Source organism: Chrysochloris asiatica, unplaced genomic scaffold (genome assembly GCF_000296735.1).
Source record: "Chrysochloris asiatica unplaced genomic scaffold, ChrAsi1.0 scaffold00206, whole genome shotgun sequence".
Taxonomy (NCBI): Eukaryota; Metazoa; Chordata; class Mammalia; order Afrosoricida; family Chrysochloridae; genus Chrysochloris; species Chrysochloris asiatica.
In genome coordinates this window covers 276,894-297,710 of record NW_006408724.1, presented here as the reverse complement: position 1 = coordinate 297,710, position 20,817 = coordinate 276,894, and the positions used below count along the sequence as shown (strand labels likewise).

Genomic DNA, 20,817 nt, shown 5'->3' with positions numbered 1-20,817 from the left:
TTGTTCATCTTGGCTGTGACTTTCTCTGCACTACCCACACTGTCCCTGTCACATCTGAGGTTGTGATGAGCCTATAGGGCAGTGCCAGAATTGTGGTTTACCCAGCACACACAGCTTTAGTATCAGCTCTTTCCCACTTCCTTGGGAAATCACTTCCACTGTGTGTTAGAATCTAAGTTGTACAGAGAACAGTTCACTTTTGCAGAATCATTTTTCTGTTCACTTTGTAAAGCATTAATAATTTATTCTGACCTGTGTAATATGTGAGGAGGTTTGGATCTGTAGGATAAGTACTGGACTGCTAACCCACAAGGTTGACAGTTCAAACCACCAGCTGCTCTGAGGGAGAAAATGAGGCTTTCTGCTCCTGTAAAGATTTACAGCCACGAAAAGCCTCTACTGGGTCACTAAGAGTTCAAAGCAACATGACAGTGGGTTTGGAAATGTAGTATCTGAGGCCACTGGAAACTCAAATGCTAAAGAGTGCGCTGCTGTCTCTATGTCTAAATAATTGGCGTATGATGTTCTTCCACACTTATCCTGAAGATTGCTGCTGTTAACTGCCTTTGAGTCAGTTCCCAGCTCAACACAATGAAATTCTGCCCAGTCCTGTGTCATCCCCATGATTGGTTCCAGATCAGATCATGGTACTCCATAGGGTTTTTCTTTGGCTGATTTTTCTAAGTAGATCCCTTACTTCCTACTCTAAGTTTGGAAGTTCTGCTGAAATCTGTTCGGCATCATAGGTGCCCTCAAGTCAATTTGACTCATAGTGGCCTTAGGAACAACAGAATGAAACCCTGCCCGGTCCCATGCCAACCTCACAATCGTTGCTACACTTGAGCTCATTGCTGCTACCACTGTGCCACTCCATCTTACTGGGGGTCTTCTTCTTTACGCTGATTCTCCACTTTACCAAACATGAGATCCTTCTTCAGGGACTGATCCCTCCTGATAATATGTCTGGAGTATGAGAGATGAAGTCTGGTCTTCCTGGCTTCCAAGAAGCACTCTGGCTGCACTTCTTGTAACACAGATCTGTTGGTTCTTTTGTCAGTCTATGATACTTTTAATTTTCTCCTCCAACACCATAACTCAAATACATCAATTCTTCAACGATCTTCCTTATTCACTGTTCAACTTTCCACATGCAGATGAGGTTATTAAAATACCATGGCCTGGGTCAAGCGCACCTTAGTCCTCAAGCTGACATCTTTGCTCTTCAACACTTTTGTACAGCAGATTTGCCTAATGCCTCCTAGCAGCACATGTCTTGCCTGATGGACAGATGGATGGATGGTGGTTCAGCATGAGATACTTTGGCCAGCAATCAAACCCAGAGCTCTTACCTGAAAGGAAAGGATCCTACCATTAAAACCACCCATATTTACCCTTCCCCGTTCTCCCAGCATGGAGATAGCACAATTTTGGGTTAAGGCCACAGTCCGCATTGCATTATTATGACTAATCTAAGTAGTTCCCTGTGGTTATGATTCCTTTTATAGACAAGCAGCTATTTTATCTAAAGGTGATAATTGCCTTGCTTTTACTTGCTTGGTTTCTGTGTGCCCATCGCTTATTTCCAAATGCTCTTACAGATTCCCCAAGGGCCTGGCAATACTAATTTCCAAATGCATCAGACAGTTCACTGGTTCGTTGTGTTGGTTTGGTTTGCTGTGACTAATATTTTTCCTGAGGCCCTCCCTCTTGGAATCCTCCACCTCCTCTCCATCTTGACTTGCCCTCATTCACAACTCTCGGCTCTCACCCCAGGATTCCCCTTCACCATCACAGCCTTTCCTCCACCCTAGTTCTCTGTCATCCACTGCTCCCTGGAATCTTCTGCTTTGTTCTTTTAGGCCATTCATTGCTCTACTGGAGATCTATCCTTTAGTAAACCCAGGTAATGGGAAATAAAATGTCTAGGTTCTTGCATATCTGAAAAAGTCTTTATTCGACTCTCCTATCTGGAGTCTTGGTGTGGCGTTGTGGGTTAATGCACCAGACTACAAAGTCTTTTGAACTGCAAGATTAGTGGTTCAAGCTCTCCAGCTGCTCCTTGGAAACCCTATCCATGGTCGCTATGGGTCGGAACCCACTCAATGGCACTTAACCACAACAATAGTCTGGTTAAGGAATCTCAGTGGGGCACTGTAGGATAAGTACAGGATTGCTAACCACAAGGTTGGTGGTTCATATCCACCAGCCACTCCTTGGAAACCCAATACGTGGTCACTTTGAGTCAGAACCAACTTCATAACACTTAACAACAGCTGGTTAATAGTCTTGACATAGGAATAGAGGATGAACATTTCTCTTGGAATTTGAAAGCTTTAACTTCAAAGTCTTTGGGAATCTGCTGCGGAATTGGATGCCATTGTTCTAGCCATTGTGCGTGACAGTCTCTCCCTCCACCCTGAGTACATTAAGGTCTCCTGTGTAGTCCTTTGACTGTGAAATTTCAGAATGCTGTGCCTTGATCATGTTGTTGTGGTTAGGGGCTATTGGATCCATTCTGACTCATAGCAACCCAATATGGCAGAGTGGACCTGCCCCATAGAGTTTTCTTGGCTGTATTCTTGGTGGGAACAGATCATCACTAGGTCTTTTTCGCATGGTGCTGCTGGATGGATCTGAACCACCAGCCTTTTGGTTCAAACCCAGTGTGTCACCCAGGACTCCACATTGATAATGTTGTTGCTGTTGTTAAGTGATGTTGAATTTTTTCCCTCTATGGTGACCCTGTATAGAGTTTCCAAGGAGTAGCTGGTGGGTTTGACCTGCCAACCTTGTGGTTAGCAGTCCACTGCTCCTTGATAATAAGACCAAGCAATCCCATTGCTATCAAGTCAATTCCAACTCAGTGATCCTACAGCATGGAGTGGAACTGCCCCCATCGGATATCCTAGGCTATCATCTCCACAGAAGCAGTGTACCTCATCTTCTACCCTCAGAGCAGCCACAGGGACTTTGCAAGGATGCTGAACAGGTTTCTGCAGCACTTCTAGGCTGAGACACACTAGGCTGAGAGAAAGGCCTGGTGATCTACTTCCCAAATCAGCCAGTGAACGCCCTAGGGAAAACAAGGACCTGATCCACAGGGGATCATGGGGATTACGTAAGAACAGGCAGTGTTCCACTCCATTGTGCATGGGGTGACCATGAGTCAGGGACCAACTTGACAGCAAATAATAACAACAAATGAGAGAATAGAGCTACAGTTGTATAGTTTAGGTGGAGAAGGAGGGAGAATAGAATAATGCTCACTGGCATCCAACATTTCTGACATGTTTTAACTCAGCGAGGTGACAGGTGAAGTATAAAACATGAAGCACTGGAGGACTGAAGCAGTTCATTTAGAAACATGTATCTAGTTCCTCAGGAAACCCCATGGGAAGTCTGCCTTGGGGTGTTGTATATTCCCTGGGAAGAGACTGGAAAGAAAACAGAGCTCTTCTGCCTAGACTTTGTCACCAGTCTTCACCCACTTTGGATGTGTCTTCCTTTCCAAGCCCCTGTAGGAGGCAGCCTTCTGGTCCAATCAGACAGGAGCCATTCAGGGACGTGGATTCCAGCCTCAGTTCTTCCCTTGCTTTAGGCTGCAGGATGAAGCCTTCCTGCTCTGGTTTCTGCAGTGTTAGAATGCAATGTTAAAGTTAGTCATCACAACAATTTTCAAATGTCTTGCAAATAACCAATGTGAGACAATAAAATGCCGGGTACCTGTCTAATTTTTTAAAGGATTCCTAAGGGTTCCAGATCTTAAAGCTGTAAGGGAAATGGAGAAACCTTAGACCCAGCCCCCAACTGTCTTCACACATACACATACACACCTTCAGTGAGATATGGAAAATGGCTCATGCATTAAAAGGCCTTCTATTTTGATTTGGTTTTTCATAAGAGTAATTTGATGCTTATTTGACTTAACTTGAATGAACTGTAGGGCTAGTCTAAATCACATGTGCTAATTATACAACTTTGCACTGGCTTAAGGGAATTGATCTGAGTCCTGGTGTGGCTCTGTAGGATAAGCACTGAACTGCCTATGATGTTGGCAGTTCAAACCCGCCTGGTGGTTGTTGGTGGTATGCCGTGGAGTCTGTTCCCACCACTCATAGCAACCCTGCTGCACAGGGTTACTGAGGCTGTAAATCTTTATGGGAGCAGAAAGCCTACCTTTCTCCTGCGGGAACAGCTGGTAGTTTCGAACTGCTGACCTTGAGTTTAACAGCTTGACTCGTAACCACTACGCTACCAAAGTTCCTTACCAGCTGTTCCTAGGAAACTCTATATAGGGTCACCATGAGTCAGAACTGACTTGTTGTTGTTAGGTGCCATTGAGTCGGTACTGACTCATAGAGACCCTATGCACAGCAGAACGAAACACTATGCCCGATCCTGGGCCAACCTCACTACTGTTGCCAAACTTGAGTCTATCTATCAATGCTGCCACTTGGCCATTCCATCTCATTGAGGTTCTTCCTCTTTTTCTCTGACCCTCCACTTCACCAAGACTAAATAGCACTTAATAATAAAAAGGATTGACCAACCATTCTTTAAGTATATTTGACACATTGAAATGCTGCTTGATCTCCACACTTACTTTGTCCAACAATGATAACCAAAGAAACAGACTCTTTGATCACCTGCCAAAGATGAATGGCATTATGTTTCTTTGGGATGGAAGAAACATTGGCAGGAACATTTTTCTTATTGATTTTGGTTTTGATTTGTAACTTACCCCGTGTGTTATGGGGAGAGCCGCTCCAGTGGTATTTCTTGACTGTAATGTGTATGCAAACAGTTCGCTAGTCCTGCTTCTTTCCTGGAAACGTAAGTGGGTTCTAACCACAATCTTTTGGCTACCAGCCTTTGGCATGAACTTGTTTCTGAATGATATTTTAGGATCACCTTTTTTTATTTGTCACTGTGCTGGGCACAGAGCTGATGCTTAGTAAATCATTTTTAATGACAGGTGTAACTTACATTATTGTGTTTTGCTTTATGGTGGTGTAGTGCGTTAAGTGTTCTGCTAACTATAAGGTTGGCAGTTCAAACCTACCAGCTGCTTTACAAGAGAAAGATGAGACTATCTGCTCATATAAGATTTACAGCCTATGAAAATTTACAGTCTCAGAAACTCGACTCTGCCCTTGGAGTTCTAGTCTGTCTGACAGGGTCACTGTGAGTCAGAACCGACTCTATGGCAGTGGGTCTGGCTTTCATTTATCATATCCTGTCCTCTTACCTTTTAATTGAAGGTGTGTAGCAACCATGCAAAGGAGCCCTGGAAGCATAGTTACATGTCGGATTGCTAGCCACAAGGTCAGCAGTTCCAATCCCCCAGCTGCTCTGCCTTGGAAACCCTATACAGGGCCTCTACCAAGCAAGTCCATCGGTGCCATTTTATCAACAACACGTTCTCTCCACATCTTTGTGCCACATTTCAGCAAGCCTCACAATATTTCTAACTTTTTTCAGAATGCTGTTCCACACTTGATCGACTATGGTATCGTGTAAATATAACTTTCATATGTGCTTGGAAATCAAAAAAATTAATAAACCAGTGTGACTTGCTTCATGGCGGTCATCTGGAACTGAACCCACATTACTTCCAAGGTTTGTCTGTCTTTTCCAAGCCTTGGGAGCAAGGATTTCCATATTACCTGGGAGACTACCAAGTTTGGAGTCTACAAGTACCCATTGAGGACAGACCATGCCAGAAAAGAGAAAGCTTAAAATTATTCCAGCCTTCCTTTTTAAGATGTCCATGTTGGTCTAGGAGTGGCACATATGATTGAGATTTAAATAAGCTGTCCTTGGGCCACATTTGCTACTTAGGTTTAAATATTATCACTCTCATGCATAGTAAAATATGCAGTCTGTAGCCAAGAGCTTCAAAGAGCTTTGCTAATGAGCAGTTGATAACATCTCATCTGTAGGTGGGAAAAGCAAAGCCCAACATAAAATCCCACAGGACAAAGTTACCAGTGTAATTGTCTCTGAGTTGCAGGATCCTAGTTCTGGTCTCTTAGTTTAATCGTAGGTTTCATTTGTGTGCTTGTAAGACAGAGACCAAGACTTTCCTTGAGGACGCCCTAGAAAAAGATCAGATGGATTCAACATTTTGTCTTGGCCATGTATCTATTCTTTTGTTGACCTCTGGTACTGACTGTACCTCTGACCTCTTAAAGAAGAATCCTCAGAATCAGAACTTGGACTGTATGCATGGCTAGCAAAGAGAAATCCCTATGCCATAAAGTCGATCCTGGTGGCTCAGTCTGAATGGCATGCACACGTGAATTGTTAGACAAACATGAAGTGACTTGATTGCTGAAAAACTGGCAAAGAATTAAAAAGAAATTGTGCAAGATCACATCAGTCTTTATTTATTTACTTTTTGGTACATTTGATTGTGGTGTGGGTGAGAATTTATATAGAAAATTAGTTCCCCATCCAACAAGTTTTACACATTTTATTTTGTGACATGTCTTGCAATTCCCTCAGGGTAACAGCATCCTTCCCACTTCCTCCCTGGGTTCCCCATTGCCATTTGTCCACAGCTTTGTCTCGTGCTCTGGTTCTTGGTTCTGCTGCTGCTGCACCTGTGTGTCCCAGCTTTCTGTCCCTGCTTGAAGGAGGTTCAATGTCTAGGGGTCTCGGGGTCCAAAGGATACAGTCCACTCCCAGCTTTTCTTCTTTGATGGTAGTGAGATGCCCTCTCCCGCTTCTGAGATGGCTCATTTAAAACTGATCCTAGTGTGGTGCACTGTAGGATCGGCACTGAACTTCAAACCACACATTGGCAGTTCAAACCCACCAGCCGTTTCTTGGAAACCCTATATAGGGTTGCTGTGAGTTGGAACCTACTCCATAGCACTTAACAACAACAATAACTGTTGAAGTGAGTCAGCTGGTATCTCATTATAGTTTTAGTTTGTATCTAATGATTAATGATTACAGCCATTTCTTCATGTGTTTGCTAGCTGCTTGAATATAGTCTTCTTTGGTGAAATATCTATTCATGTCCTCTGCCCACTTTTAAATTAGATTGTCTGTCTGCTGTTGAATTGTTGAAACTTTTTATACATTCTAGAGATTAATCTCTTATCAGATACGCCATTACCAAATGTATTTTCCCCGTCTGTAGGTTCTCTTTTTACTTTTTGGCGACGTCTTTAAATGTGCTTAAGTTTTTCATTCTTAGGAGGTCCTAGTCATCTACTTTATCTTCGGCTATTTTTGCATTTGTAGTTATGTGTTGTAGTGTATTTATGCCATGTATTAGGGCCTATGTTATTGTTGTTGTTAAGTGCCGTTGAGTTGGTTCTGATCCATAGCGATCCTGAACAGGGTTTCCGAGGCTGTAAATCTTTACGGGAGCAGAAAGCCTCATCTTTCTCCTGCGGAACAACTGGTAGTTTCGAACTGCTGACCTTGCGGTTCACAGCCTGATTCGTAACCACTGTGCTACCAGGGCTCCTTATTAGGGCCTATAAGGTCACCCTATTCTCCTTTGATGATGATCTTTAGTAGTTACAGGTTTTACTGTTGAATTAGTTTTTGTTTATAGTGTGAGGATCCCATTTTATTTTTCTGCAAATGAATACCCAGTTTTTCCAGCACTATTTGTTAAAGAAGACTGTCTTTTTTCCCATTTAATGGATTTGGGCCCTTTGTCCATTATCTGCTATCTGCAAGTAGATGGATTTACCTCTGGGTTCTCAATTTGGTCCCATTGGTCTATGTGTCTGTCTTGGTACCAGTACCAGTCTGTTTGACCACCATGGCTGTGGAGTGGGTGTTAAGATCTAGAAGTGAAGATCACAGAAGCCCTGTCCTACACCACAGCCTCCGTTTGCCTGGGTGACTTCATGCAGTCATTCATTAAGACTTGTGCTGTGATTTGCGGCAGCTTCCGAGCCACAGGGAGGAAGAAAGCACGCTGGTGTAAATTTGAACAGCAGGACCCCCTTTCCTGATCTACACAGTCACCAATACACATACGAGGGAGCTTCAGGAAGTTCACGGAAAATTTTTGTTATCTTTTCATTCCACTTTTCTGTGAGTTGTTGAAGCCCCCTTGTAAAAGTAGACACCAAAAATGCATCCCCCCCCATTAAAAAAAAAAAAAAAAGTACCAAAGATTTCTATAAATGCTAGGAAATGGTAAAAAAACAAAAACAGAGATACAACTTTGGCATTCGGATTATCTGTAAATACCGATTAACTGAAATCAATATAATTTTTTTTAAAAATACAACAGTTGTAGTCAAGTCCATGTGTTTCAGAGTAGGCCTGCACTCTGTAGGGTTTTTAATGGTTGAGATAGTTTAGAAGTACCAGACCTTTCATCCAAGGAACCTCTGGGTGGATTCGAGCCGCTTCGTTTAGGCTTGTAGCCAAGCATTTAATCCTTTGCACCACTTAGGGACTCTTGACAAAAATAATATAGTCATTATATTTGCAATGCATTCTGGTTTCCAAATCACCTCAACATTTACTGTTTATCTGGTATGGTGCTGTAGGATAAGCACTGGACTGAAAGGTAAGTTAGAACTGCAAGGTTGATGGTTCAGACCCACCAGCCGCTCCTCAAAATTCCTATATGGGAGCAGACTCTGTGGTACTTAACAACAACAACAAATCCAGTAAGATAGATAACCAGAAAACAAATTATTATCCCTGATTTACTGATCAAGGAAATGATTTAATCAATGTCCCAGAGCTGTTGTGGGTTGAAACTAGAGCCTGGAGCTTTTGACACCCATCTCACTGAGAGAGAAATTATCCTAAGGACCCTGATGCCTTCTTGAAACCCAATAGCACGTTCGCTTTATTAATAAAGAATGCCAGCCTTGAGCAGTGTAATCTCCCAAAGAACTATCTATAAAGTAGTGGAGTCGTGGTGTGGCACTGTGGGCTATGCACTGGACTACTAACCGCAAGGTCAACCATTCAGACCCACTAGCCGCTTCTTGGAAACCCTGTACAAGGTTTCTATGAGTCCAAACCAAATTGATAACACTTAATAACAGCAACACAATTTCAAATTGGTGATAACACTTAATAATAGCAACACAGTTTCAAATTGGTGATCTTCCCGTCCCAATCTCAGAGCCTACTACCCAGCCACGGTTATACAGAAAGCTTAGGGAGCTGGGAGTATATGAGAACAGGGGAGGAGAAATTCACAAAAGGATCATGAGCGTGGCTGCCTAGCTTGAATGTCATCAAAGTCACTGAGTTAGACATGGTGGAATTGTTGAAGTAGTGTATGTTCTGCTGTGTATATTTTCAACAGCAACAACAAAAATTAAATTGATGGGGTATTTTTTTAAGGATCTTGAGGTGACACGAGACTAATCCTTAGTCATTTTGTGGTTAAAAGAAATGTTGCAGCACTGATAGATGAGGATTCATTCATTAGGGGACCCTTGGGGCAGCCCCACAAGGAGCTCTGAGTGGACTTTGGGAAGGTCTTCCTCATTTAAATCTTCTCAACCTAGCAGATGATTGTTAATCATATTAATGTTGCATTAATCTTATTAACATTGGAACTTATGTCATTCCTCACTGTGGAAGAATGGTTCTCCTTAAGACTCTGGGCTGAGTGTAAAAGGCCACCATGGAATCCCTTGGATTGAAGGAATTCCTGCTGAGGTCCCCCTAGCTCTCAGCGCTCTTGGAGAGCGTCCATAGCACCTGCGACTCTGATACTCAGGGAGCTATTTGTTTGGAATATTTTGAGACCCTCAGATGGAAATATCTCGGAGAATAGCGTTTACCAGCGTGTGGGTAAATGGCTTCTGGTCTCTTCCTGCAGCTGTTTAATCACTTGTCCTTCCAGTACTACCCTGAGCACGCATGCACATACTTGCAGATAGTCACCTTTTGTCTTTTTTCAAAAAGATCAAAGAAAGTGGCATGGGTAGTAAATAAAATAGACACTCAAAGCATGCCCCAAACAACCACAGTAAGGAGCTCTAAGATATCATATCCCCTTCTACCACATCTCCATCTTGCCAAGAAATTCCAAGATAAAATGGTTACATGTCCATCAGACCACCAGGCAAGGTTCTGGCTCAGAACACAAGCCTGCAGAAACCCCTCTTCAAATGGGTCTAAGTGTATTGAGGGCATCAGCACAGAATAAACACAGAGGGAAGTCATACCACCAGCCAGATGGAAAACGCCCATAGATCTTTCTAGAAGGGTCTTCTCCTGCTCCCCTTTGCTCTTTGTCATTTTGTTCTCAGGGAAGGGAAACCCCAGTCCACTATGAGATGTGTGCCTGTACTCTTGGTAGTCTCGTTCCATTTATTTTCTCTGCTTGAGCGGAAGCACATGAAGGATACCACCTCTGGAATGCCACAGAAGTCAGATTTTTCATGGTAGATAGCAGTACATTTCTGAAAGGAGTTGTCTTTGGAAACACCCATTAACCCCTCTACACAGGGAACCCAGTCATCGGGTTTTTGAAGTACAATGGGAGATTTGTGGCAGCGTGAGCAGACAGTCAAGAGCTCTGTGCCATCAAAGTGGGATTTAAAATGTTTAGAATCACCTGGGCAGGTAAGGTGTAAACAGGGGGGAAAGTAGCATAAACAAGAGACATCAGGGAGTTGAGAAGGGACTACAAGGATACAAAAGTGTTTTCTTAACAGTAAGAGAATTTCTTCCAGCCAATGCTTGTTTGGTTCTTATACACACCATGTAGAGCTCTATGTTGGCTCCTCTGAGAAAACCCAGTAAAAGGACTCTTGAACTCAATAAACACTAAATAGAAAGGGTAGAACTTTTCCACCGGAATTTGCAGGTGTGTGGAATGTTTGGGTCCCTTCGTTCTTTAATCCTGTTCCCACTGAATGGCCAAATTTGACTCTGACCAGTTTTATATCTTCACTGGGAGTTAGTCACAGCCAGACACCCAAGCTGTCTCACCACAGCTAAATGTGCAGTTTCTCACTCTGAGGGACAGACATGGGGAGAGAAAACTTAGGACAATCAACTTAGAAAGCGTATGTTTTGGGTAGTGTTGGGTCATAGTGTTGTTGTGTGACTTAAAGTCGATTCCAACTCATATAGCCACCCTATAGGCCAGGAAAGAATTGCCCCACAGGATTTCCTAGGCTTACCCCACTCCCTCAAAGAAGGAGTCCTGGTGTGGCGCTGTGGGCTAATGCGTCAGACTGCAAAGTCGTTTGAACTGCAAGGTTGGTGGTTCAAGCTCACCAGCTGTTCCTTGGAAACCCTATATAGGGTCTCTATGGGTCGGAATGGACTCGATGGCACTTAACAACAACAACAAAAAAACTTTTTTATTGTGAATTGAGTGAAGGTTTACAGACAAAATATCAGTTTCATATTCTGCAAATGATACACTTTGTTTCATCTCCTGTTTCCTCCCTGGAGCTCCTACTTTCGTTCTACTCACCTTCCTATTTTTTCTCACCTGTTTCTGTAGGTACATGCTGCCTCTTTGCTTGTAAATGACTGACCATGCCATCATTTATATTGAACACCCCTTACTAGTGTTGCTGTTTCTCGTATATACCTTGGCTGAAAGTTGGGTTCCGAGATTGAGTTCCTTTCCAGGCCTGAAGGTTCCTCCTAAGTCTCAGGTTCCTCCAGTCTCTTTCTGACCAGTAAGCCTGGTTTGTTTATTGTTGTTGTTTTTTAAATAATTTTGAGTTTTGTTCCATATATCCAGCTGCTCTATGGGACCTTCTAATATGATCCCTTTCCGACCAGTTGGTAGTGGTAGCTGGGCAGCATCAAGTTCTGCTGGTCTCAGAGTCTAGTCTGTAATTTTGATGGGAAGAGGTAGCCAGGTCTTTTCTCCCACAGATCCACTGGTGAGTTCGAGCTGCTGACTTTTTGGTAAGCAGTTGAACACCTAACCATTGCATCTCCTTCTGAACATGCCCAGCTTCATTTTGTGGGACTGAATAATTGGGCTGTGTAAAATATATAAAATGTAAAACTATAAAAATGTACACCACACCCCTGCTGCTCCCTAACACAGGTACAAACATTCAGTTTTTAGACGATGAATTGAATAATGAACCCAAAACTAAATTCACACTTAAAGGGATTATTACCTGAGGATTGGCTTTGAGCTGCATGTTAGACAAGCATCTTGGGAAATGTTAAACATTAGCCCAACGCTGACCATTCGCTGCAACATAGGAGTAAATGTTTGACAGAAGAGGGCATGCATGCCAGTCCACCAACAAATAACACTGGGATGTACACTCCTACCATCGTGGGAAGGGAAATGAACACAGTGGGAGTAGAAATGGTCTATTGTGGAAATCCTGGACAATGTTTTTGTTAAATCATTTGTACACTGTTAAATGATTTACATTCTGACGGGACCTGGTAATCCCGGGACTACAATTCCAAGCATTCCTCCACATCCCCAGCGCTGACAGTCTGTATCAATTACAATGCCCATAAAGCTCTTTCAGCTGGTTAAGGAGAAAGAATTATTGCCTCGATTCTTCCAGATGTTCACGTTAGATCTCTTAAACACTCACACTTCCGAGGTGATTCAGTAGCAAATACTGTTGTCTGGCATTGAAATTCCTAGGGCGTCCTGGTGGCGCAGTGAGTTTTAAGTGTTGGGCTGCTAACAGCAAAGTCAGTGGTTCAAACCCATCAGCTGCCCCAGGGGAGAAAGGTGGGGCTGTCTGCTACCATGAAGATTGATAGCCTCAGAAACCTAATGAGTAGGAGCAGCCCTATTCCGTCCTGTGGGGTGGCTATGAGTTGGAATTGACTTGGCAGCAGTGGGTTTGGTTTGGTTTCAGTTTTGAAATTTCTAGGCCTGAAAGAAATCCGTCCCTCGATAGATACGAGCCTCGCTTGAAGGCATTTCTTGAAATGACAGGGACCAGTGCTGAAGTGGAAGCTTGAAATGATAGGATCCAGCAAAGAAAAAAATAATAATAATTTAATTAGAAATTTCACAAGTCTGAGTTTGTTTTATAATTCAAGGAGGAAAAAAGCACTTCAGTTACAAATGTTGTTCTGAGAACGTTGGTTGTGACCCAGTCCGTATTGATTTGGGGGCATGTGCTCCCAAAGGGAGATCACCTGCCAGACGAGAAGTTGGAGCGTTGCTTTCAGCCACCTCTGTGCCACTGTGGTCTGAGATTTGAGCTTGTCCTTTAGCGTCTTTGGCTTTCTGTTCTCATTGAGAGAAGGAGACTGGGCTGGCAGGTCTCTTAAGTCCCTCCCTCTTAGCTCTAGCTTTCTGTGGTTCAGTCAGTCACTGTAGGTTCTGTTGATATCAGAGAGAAAAAAAAAAAAAAAAGATGGACATTTTTAACTTAGGCTTGACAACCAAAGTATTAAGTTAATAAATGTTAATTTTTCTTGCATGCTGATGGAGTCCAGATTTTCTTTGTCCGTACGATATGAACTATATACATATTGAATAAATATTGAATTTTTTCAAAGACCAAAGGAGAGGTTTTTGTAGTTCTAAGACTGGGTCTGCCCCATAGGAGAAAAACTAATAGGAACAAAACAAATTTTACTCCTACACTCTATAATAGTCCTGGCCCCTAGAACTCTCTGCACTATTAGAAATGTTCTCTTTCTTCCCTGACAACATGGTAGCCACTAGCTACAATGAGCTTCTGAGCACCTGAAATGTTACTAGAGCAACTGAGGAATAGTATTTTTTTCATTTTGATTTATTTTTATTTAAAGAGTCTCACAGTCCCATTTTAACATTTCTTTCACTAAAATCTTTACAATTGGTTCTGAAGTAAAATTTACAAAGAAATCACAACTGGTGATCAAGTGACTGTACTCCAGTGATTAATAAAATAAACAGGTTTGAAAAAAAACTGAGAACCAATCTACTCCTACCTCTTCAAATTTTAAAAATGAGGCCTTTGAGACAACTCTACTCGTCTTGGGACTACTAGTTCATTCTGGTTAAGAGTTGTAAAAATGCTGTCAGGGGTCACTGAGGGGCAAATAATTTTGAGCTGTTATCTCAGAGACCAAAGATAGTCTGAGTATTTGAGATTCTGGGGAGCTCCGGAGAAAGGGAGACCAGCCCTTTGAGGGTTTTTTTTTAGCGCTGTCTTAAAGTATCAAATGCATTTGACATATTTGTGTTTTCTTTCAGGAGCTCATTGATGTCGACAGTGAAGTGGTATTTGAATTAGCTTCCTATATTTTACAGGTAGGTTCATCTTCCCTCATCCGTGTATCCCAGGTTCATACACAGAGGAAATAGAATCATGAGTTAGCATCCATGCCAGTAGTTCTATCTATTAGCTATTTGTCGTCTTGGAGTCCTGTGTGGCACTGTAGGATAAGTGCTGGACTATTGACAGAAAGGTTGGTGGTTCAAACCCACCAGCTGCTCCTTGGAAACCCTATCTTATACAGGGTCACTATAAGTCGGAACCAGCTCGATGGCACTTAACAACAACAATTTGTCTTCTTAACTATTTTTATCCACAAGCTGGGAAGAGCTTTTAGGTATCTTGATACGATGGCAGTAAATGAGGACTGCTAATAACCCAAAAATTTACAACAGCTTATCTCTGTAAAGGAAATTTGTGTATTACCTGAAACTGGGATCATGCAGTGACCCCATTTTTTTTTTTTTAATTTGGTATGATACGCTTTGCCACTCTAGAAAAAGCCAAGTGACCAGCAAGGATTAATTGCCAAGAAAATTGCCTCATTCCTGGACCTTTAGTTTATCCAAAAATAAAGATTGGCTATAAATGGCAAAGTGAGCTAAAATAATGTCATTCATTTATTCCTTCAACAAATGTTTATTGAACAGCTGCTATATTTAAGGTATTGTGCTAGATTCACTACAAGTCCCAGGCTCCTTGCCTCCAAAAGTCTTCAGTATAATTAGGAAATAATCCACAATACAATGCAAAACAAAAAGCATCCCTCGAGATAGAGACTTCTACTTGCACATGTCTTTCAACTACAACAAATTCAGCCAGTGTCCAATGGTGGAAATTTGCATTTTGTCATTATGAATCGCTTTCTTTGTATGGAACTTTCTAAAGGTTAAGTATCTTATATTCAAATGGCAAGTGCATGCTTCCCTTCTCCTTTGCCTTCCTGTAGCAGGTAGGGTGAATACAGGAGGAAGCCGAATCTAACCAACTCAGTAAAGAAGTGGTATTGATTACTGACTGTATATTTTAAAGTTCATAATTTTGGGATTAGAGTATTTCATTGATACTGAATTTTCTCTTTTACAGGAAGCAAAGGGAGATTTTTCTAGGTGAGTGTATACTTCTTTTTTGTTTTGGGCTTAAAAAGTTCTGTTTTGCTTCTTTATTTGAGAAAAACAACAATTCTGTCTATCCTTTTGTAGGAAAATGTATTGGTAATATATGTGTTAATAATGAAATCCCAACTCTGAACTTGTCAATTAAGGCAGATAGATTAGATGGAGGAAACATGACAAGCTAAATACTACATAATACTAAACGAAAAACCCCAGGTTACTGAAAAGCCAAGATCAGAACCTAGTGTTACAAATGGCCATTTTACCAACATTTGCCAGTGCTAGCAAATCCTAGCCATATATATGGGTGCCTTATCTTCTCTCAGTTTTTGCCTCTGATCCTCAAAGGATGAAATGCTATTCCGTAGGAAGATTTCTTCCATAAAAGTGTTAAAACATAAATGCCCTACTTCTCCTCTCCTGCTTTCTCAGGACATTACATTAAGAGAACATGAGTAAAATTAACTCCTGAGAAACTTGTGAAATACCGTAACAACCCTATAGAACTGCCCGTTTTCATCTTGTCATTCATTTCATCAAATACTGCCCATTGGCCAACATGGATGAAATTCTTAACAAGTTTCTTATTGACATTTCCAAGGCCTTCATAGAACAGAAGGAGCCCGGGTGGCACCAGGATTAAGCACTCAGTGCTAACCAAAAAGTTGGTGGTTCGAACCTACCAGAAATTCTATGGAAGAAAGATGGGGCAGTCAGCTTCCATAAAGATTTGCAGCCTTGATAACTTTATAGGGTTACTATGAGTTGGAATCAAATCCACTCAGTGGTAACAGGCATCAGATTCATAGAGTAGAGGGTTGTAGCCATCCACAGACAGGGCAGTCTTCTCAAAGACCAGCATCATTATTGAACTCCTCTGAGGAGAGTCCAGGATAGCCCATTCCTTAAAATCAAGGTAAAAGACCAAATTGTAGAGGTAAAAGACCAAACACAAATCAGGACCTAGGATTCTGGACCGTGACTAGGAAATTAGCATGTTGCTATTAAAATGAAACACCAATCAGACATGTACACCACCGCTTGACTTGTATGGTGTTTTGTTTTTTTCATGCTTTGAGAGACTGGGACTGTAAATGGAGCAAAGACTGCTTCAGTGTGTATTTTCTATGGTGTCTACCATCTTCATCAAGTTTATGTATCAACTGATTTCTTAACTCTTAACTGCCTTCTCTTTGTTTTCCTTCCATGTTACTAAGACTTTCTAAAAAAAGCCAAATCATTTTAGAGTCTACAGCAGGGGTTGGCCGCCTATTTCTGGAAAAGCCCAGATAATAAATATATTAGGTCTTCTGGGTCATACAATCTCTGCTGCAACTTGTCAACTTTTCCTCTATAAGGGCAAAAGCAGCGAAACACAACAGATAAACAAATAAGCATGACTGTGTTCCAATACAACTTTATTTATCGACACTGAAACTTTATTTTTATATAATTTACCAGTATCACAAAATGATATTCTTTTGACTGTTTTTTTTCTTTTTTTTTTTTTGCCAACCACTTAAAAATATGAGAGCTGGCAGCATTTGTACAAAAACAAAGCTCAGATGGTCGGGAAAGACAGGAAAGGAGGAGGAATGGAAACAGGGAACCCAGGGAGGAAGTGGGAAAAGTGTTGTTATATTGAGGAGATTGCAACTAATGTCACTAAACAAAATGTGTGTAAATTGTTGAATGGAATATAATTTGCTCTTTAAATTTTGACTCAAACTACTGTAACCTTAGAGAGAGAGAGAGCAAGAGAGTTTTGTTTTTTTTGAAAGCCATTCTTAGTTCACACAAAAATAAGAAGGGTCCAATTTTGCCAGTGGGTTTGTATGAGGGTGAGTTGGAAATTATCCAGACTCCTGATATATTAAAATGCGTGTCCACGTGGCTGGCTGATGACAACATTGAGCGTGCACATGAATTGATTCTGTCAAATAGATGAATTACCGTGGATTATATAGCAAATCATTTGCAAATCAGCTATGGCTCTGCCTATGAAATAGTCTACAACAAACTTGGATTTCAAAAAGTTTGTGTGAGATCGGTACCAAAACAACTCATGGAAGAGCATAAACAGAAGTGTTCAGATGTCTGCAAACAAAATTTGGACTAATACTCGAAGGAAGGTTAACGTTTCTTTTAAAAAATTGTTACTGGTAGTGAGGCATGGATTCATCACTATGAGCCTGAGAGTAAATGGCAGAATATGGAATGGAACCATTCACAGTCGTCAACCAAGAAAAAGTTCAAAAATCAACCATCAGCTGGAAAACTTATACTTTCAGTTTTCTGAAATTCTTAAGAGCCAGTAGTGGAACACTGTCAGGATAAAGGCTCAACAGTCAACAGTGCCTGTTAACAGTGAGATGGCCACTGAAGAGCTGAAGCCTAAACTTTGGATTAAACAAGAGGACTGCTTTATCCAAGGGTGTTGTAATGTTGCTTGACAAAGCACATTCACACACCTCTGCCCACACTTTGACACTCTGTGAAAACTTCATTTTGAGGTGTTAAAGCATCCTCCCTATAGTCCTGATCTTACTCCATCAGACTTTGGTTCCCTGAAATCAGCCCTTTGAGGATGAAGATTCATCTCTGATGAAGAAGTGAAGACAGCAATGCATTGGTGGCTTGCAGCTCAGCCTAAAACATTTTTTAATAAGGGAATATGAAAGCTTGTTGACAGATGGACAAAATGTAATGAAAAGCAAAGAGATTATGTCCAAAAATGATGTATTTGTCCTTTCTAAAAGTTGTTTCAAATAAATTCTACACCCAGAGTGTGGATCATTTTTGACCCACCCTCATACTTTGCTGGCCTTGGGTGAGTTTGGATATTTGCATAGGGAGACCTCCATAGACCCCTTATTTGTCTGCGTTTCCCAGGTCCGTGGTATAAAGGTGGTGGTGCCGCCACTGAGTTGGTTCTGGCTCACACTGAATCTGTGTAGGGTTTCCAAGGCTGTAAATCTTTATGGGAGCAGAAAGCTTTATCTTTCTTCTGAAGAACGACTGGTGTATTCAAACTATTGACCTTGTGGTTAGCCCAGCTCGTGATCTACTAGGATACCAGGGCTTCTTAAAGCAGAGGTCAATTTAAAATCAATAGTGATTACCAAAGACTTACTTAATTAAAGGACCTAGCACATAGTTGGTGCCCAGGACCTGTTTACTGAATGTGTTGAGTGAAGCTTTTCCGGTTATAGGAACTCAGCTTTGCTGTCTTTCATTTCCTTTGTTACATTTTCTTATCTTCTTAATTTGGTACTAGAATTTGGGGCTTTTGATAACTACAGGTCAAAAACTTTAATTTTTCTGTGAAAAATGGTTTACAAACCACATGTCCTGTGGATTCCTATGTCTGGTCTGCTCACTCTGAAGATACTTTTTTCCCTCATTTTTCGCCTGCTCTGAACTCGGCTGTAAATATTGTTTATTTTTGAGGGCACCCTGACAGGATGGAATGTGAACTGTGAACTGAATAAACAGCCCTGAAGACCATGGGAACGTGGGGCCACACGGATTGCCAGGGAGGAGGAAGTACAGGCCTGGCCTCGCAGTAACTCATGGCCCCTAATGAGCTTGTGGAATGCCAGCTTGCTGGCTTCAGAGCAACAAAGAACCCTAGTTTAGCTTCATTTGTCAAATGGCTGCCTCACAGTTTGTTTGTAACAGCAACTGTCTGGAGAGAGAAATAGCTGGCAGGGGAGGGAGAGGTCAGACACCTTACCCAAAAGGTCAGTTTACCTCATAGCATTCTATCCACATATGGAAGCTGGAGATGATCTATCACTTTGTATTCGCTGATAAACACACATTCCCTTCAGAGGTCCAGGGAAATTAGTCTATTTGAGTGGCCTGGAGTTGGGGAATGAGAGAAGTCATTCTAAATCCATCTTTATCTGGAGAGGTCCCAAATGCCTCTGCTGTTGACCCCATATGGTTTGATGACTGATTGAACATTAGGTATTTTTGATGTCCCATTCTCATTGTTTACCATGAAAGAAAGTCACTTATGCTATGTCAATAATTTTAATACACAACTATGCTAACTGAGTTATATTTAACAGAATGGCTTTGAATTGTATATGTGCCCTGTAAACATAGTACATTTTCCTAAACAGTATGGAAAATGTACATAAGAGAGGACTTCAAAAGATTCACAGAAAAATATAATTCAAAGGTAATGGAATTTTCCCATGAACTTTTTAAAGTCTTCTAGTACTCCCGTAAAGATTCACAGCCTCGGAAACCCTATACAGGGTGGCTATGAGTCAGAGCCGACTTCAAGGCACACGACAACAAGAGTACAATAAGAGGAGCCCTGGTGTGGCACTGTGGGTTAATGCCCTGGGCTGCAAAGTCGCTTTGAACTACAAGGTCGGCGATTCAAGCTCACCAGCTATTCCTCAGAAACCCTATACAGGGTTGCTATGGGTCGAAATGGACTCGTCAGCACATAACACCAACAAGTACAATAAGATGTCAATTTAGAACCTGCAGAATTCTAGAGAAGGCTTTTATACTAATATGGGTCCAGAGTTTGATTCTAAGGTATTCTTGATTCTACAGGATCAAATGACCATCCACATTAAAGGCCCCACTCAAAAGGCAAAATCACCTTCAGAATCTGAGGGTACTGAATCTGTCATTTACAAAAAGACTGTTTTGCTCAGGATGCCATTATCCCAGATTATACATTTGCATTTCAATAAATAACACAAGTGAACACTTGTGAAATGAATATTACAAATCATAAAAACAATTTTCTTAAAGTACGAGAGGGGGAAAAAGGTCATTTTAACAAAAAGAAGTAAAAAGTGCTGATATGTTTAAATAGAAAGAGAACTATGTAATAACAACCCCAGATCATATCTGCTCTTTCTCATGAAACGCGTACAAAGTTTCTTTTTTTTCTTTTTCTTTCAGGCTCTCTTTTTGGTCAGTAGCTCCCTAAGGCTTGTTCTTACATAACTCCCTGTTCTTTTCAGTGAATAGAAATGCTCACTTCCATATTTTACTGAACTTTATAATGAACTGTAGAGTTCAGCATTGCTGGAAGGAAATGACTTAGGTGTAAGTAGATAAATAGTATTGTCAATGCTAGGAAAAAAATATACATAATACATGACTGCATTCTACCATGTGGTGGGTAAACTAGTAATATTTCATGAAAAGTTGAGGAAAGAGTCCAATCCAAAAATAATATTGGCTCACTTGTATTATTTTCCTTAGCACAGGAGATAGTAATTGGATTTCATTGCCTGGTGTGTGTATATGTGTGTGTGTGTATGTATATACAGATATGTGTTTGTGTGTGTGTAAATATTAGCATCCATCAACAGGAAATCAGTAGAGTAGATATTTCTGTTTAGAAATGATTGAATAGCCAATGAGGCGTAAACCAAGGCAGTTATATAGGCAGATACTGGGTGGAGAAGGGTCCACATAGTTTAAAAAGAAAAGGTACTCATTTATTTTAAATCATTGCTAATATTAGTCAGACAATAAGCACTGGACTATAA

At 41.3% G+C, this 20,817-nt stretch overlaps 1 protein-coding gene across 1 annotated transcript in view; it reads left to right on the top strand.

The window, feature by feature from the left end:
• Positions 1–20,817, top strand: part of FRMD4A (FERM domain containing 4A) — a 422,369-nt gene that overhangs the window by 280,010 nt on the left and 121,542 nt on the right. Inside the window, exons 6-7 of the mRNA XM_006872593.1 lie at positions 14,150–14,206; positions 15,258–15,280. Of these exons, the coding sequence (XP_006872655.1) occupies positions 14,150–14,206; positions 15,258–15,280 (80 nt within the window). The remainder of the gene's footprint in view (positions 1–14,149; positions 14,207–15,257; positions 15,281–20,817) is intronic.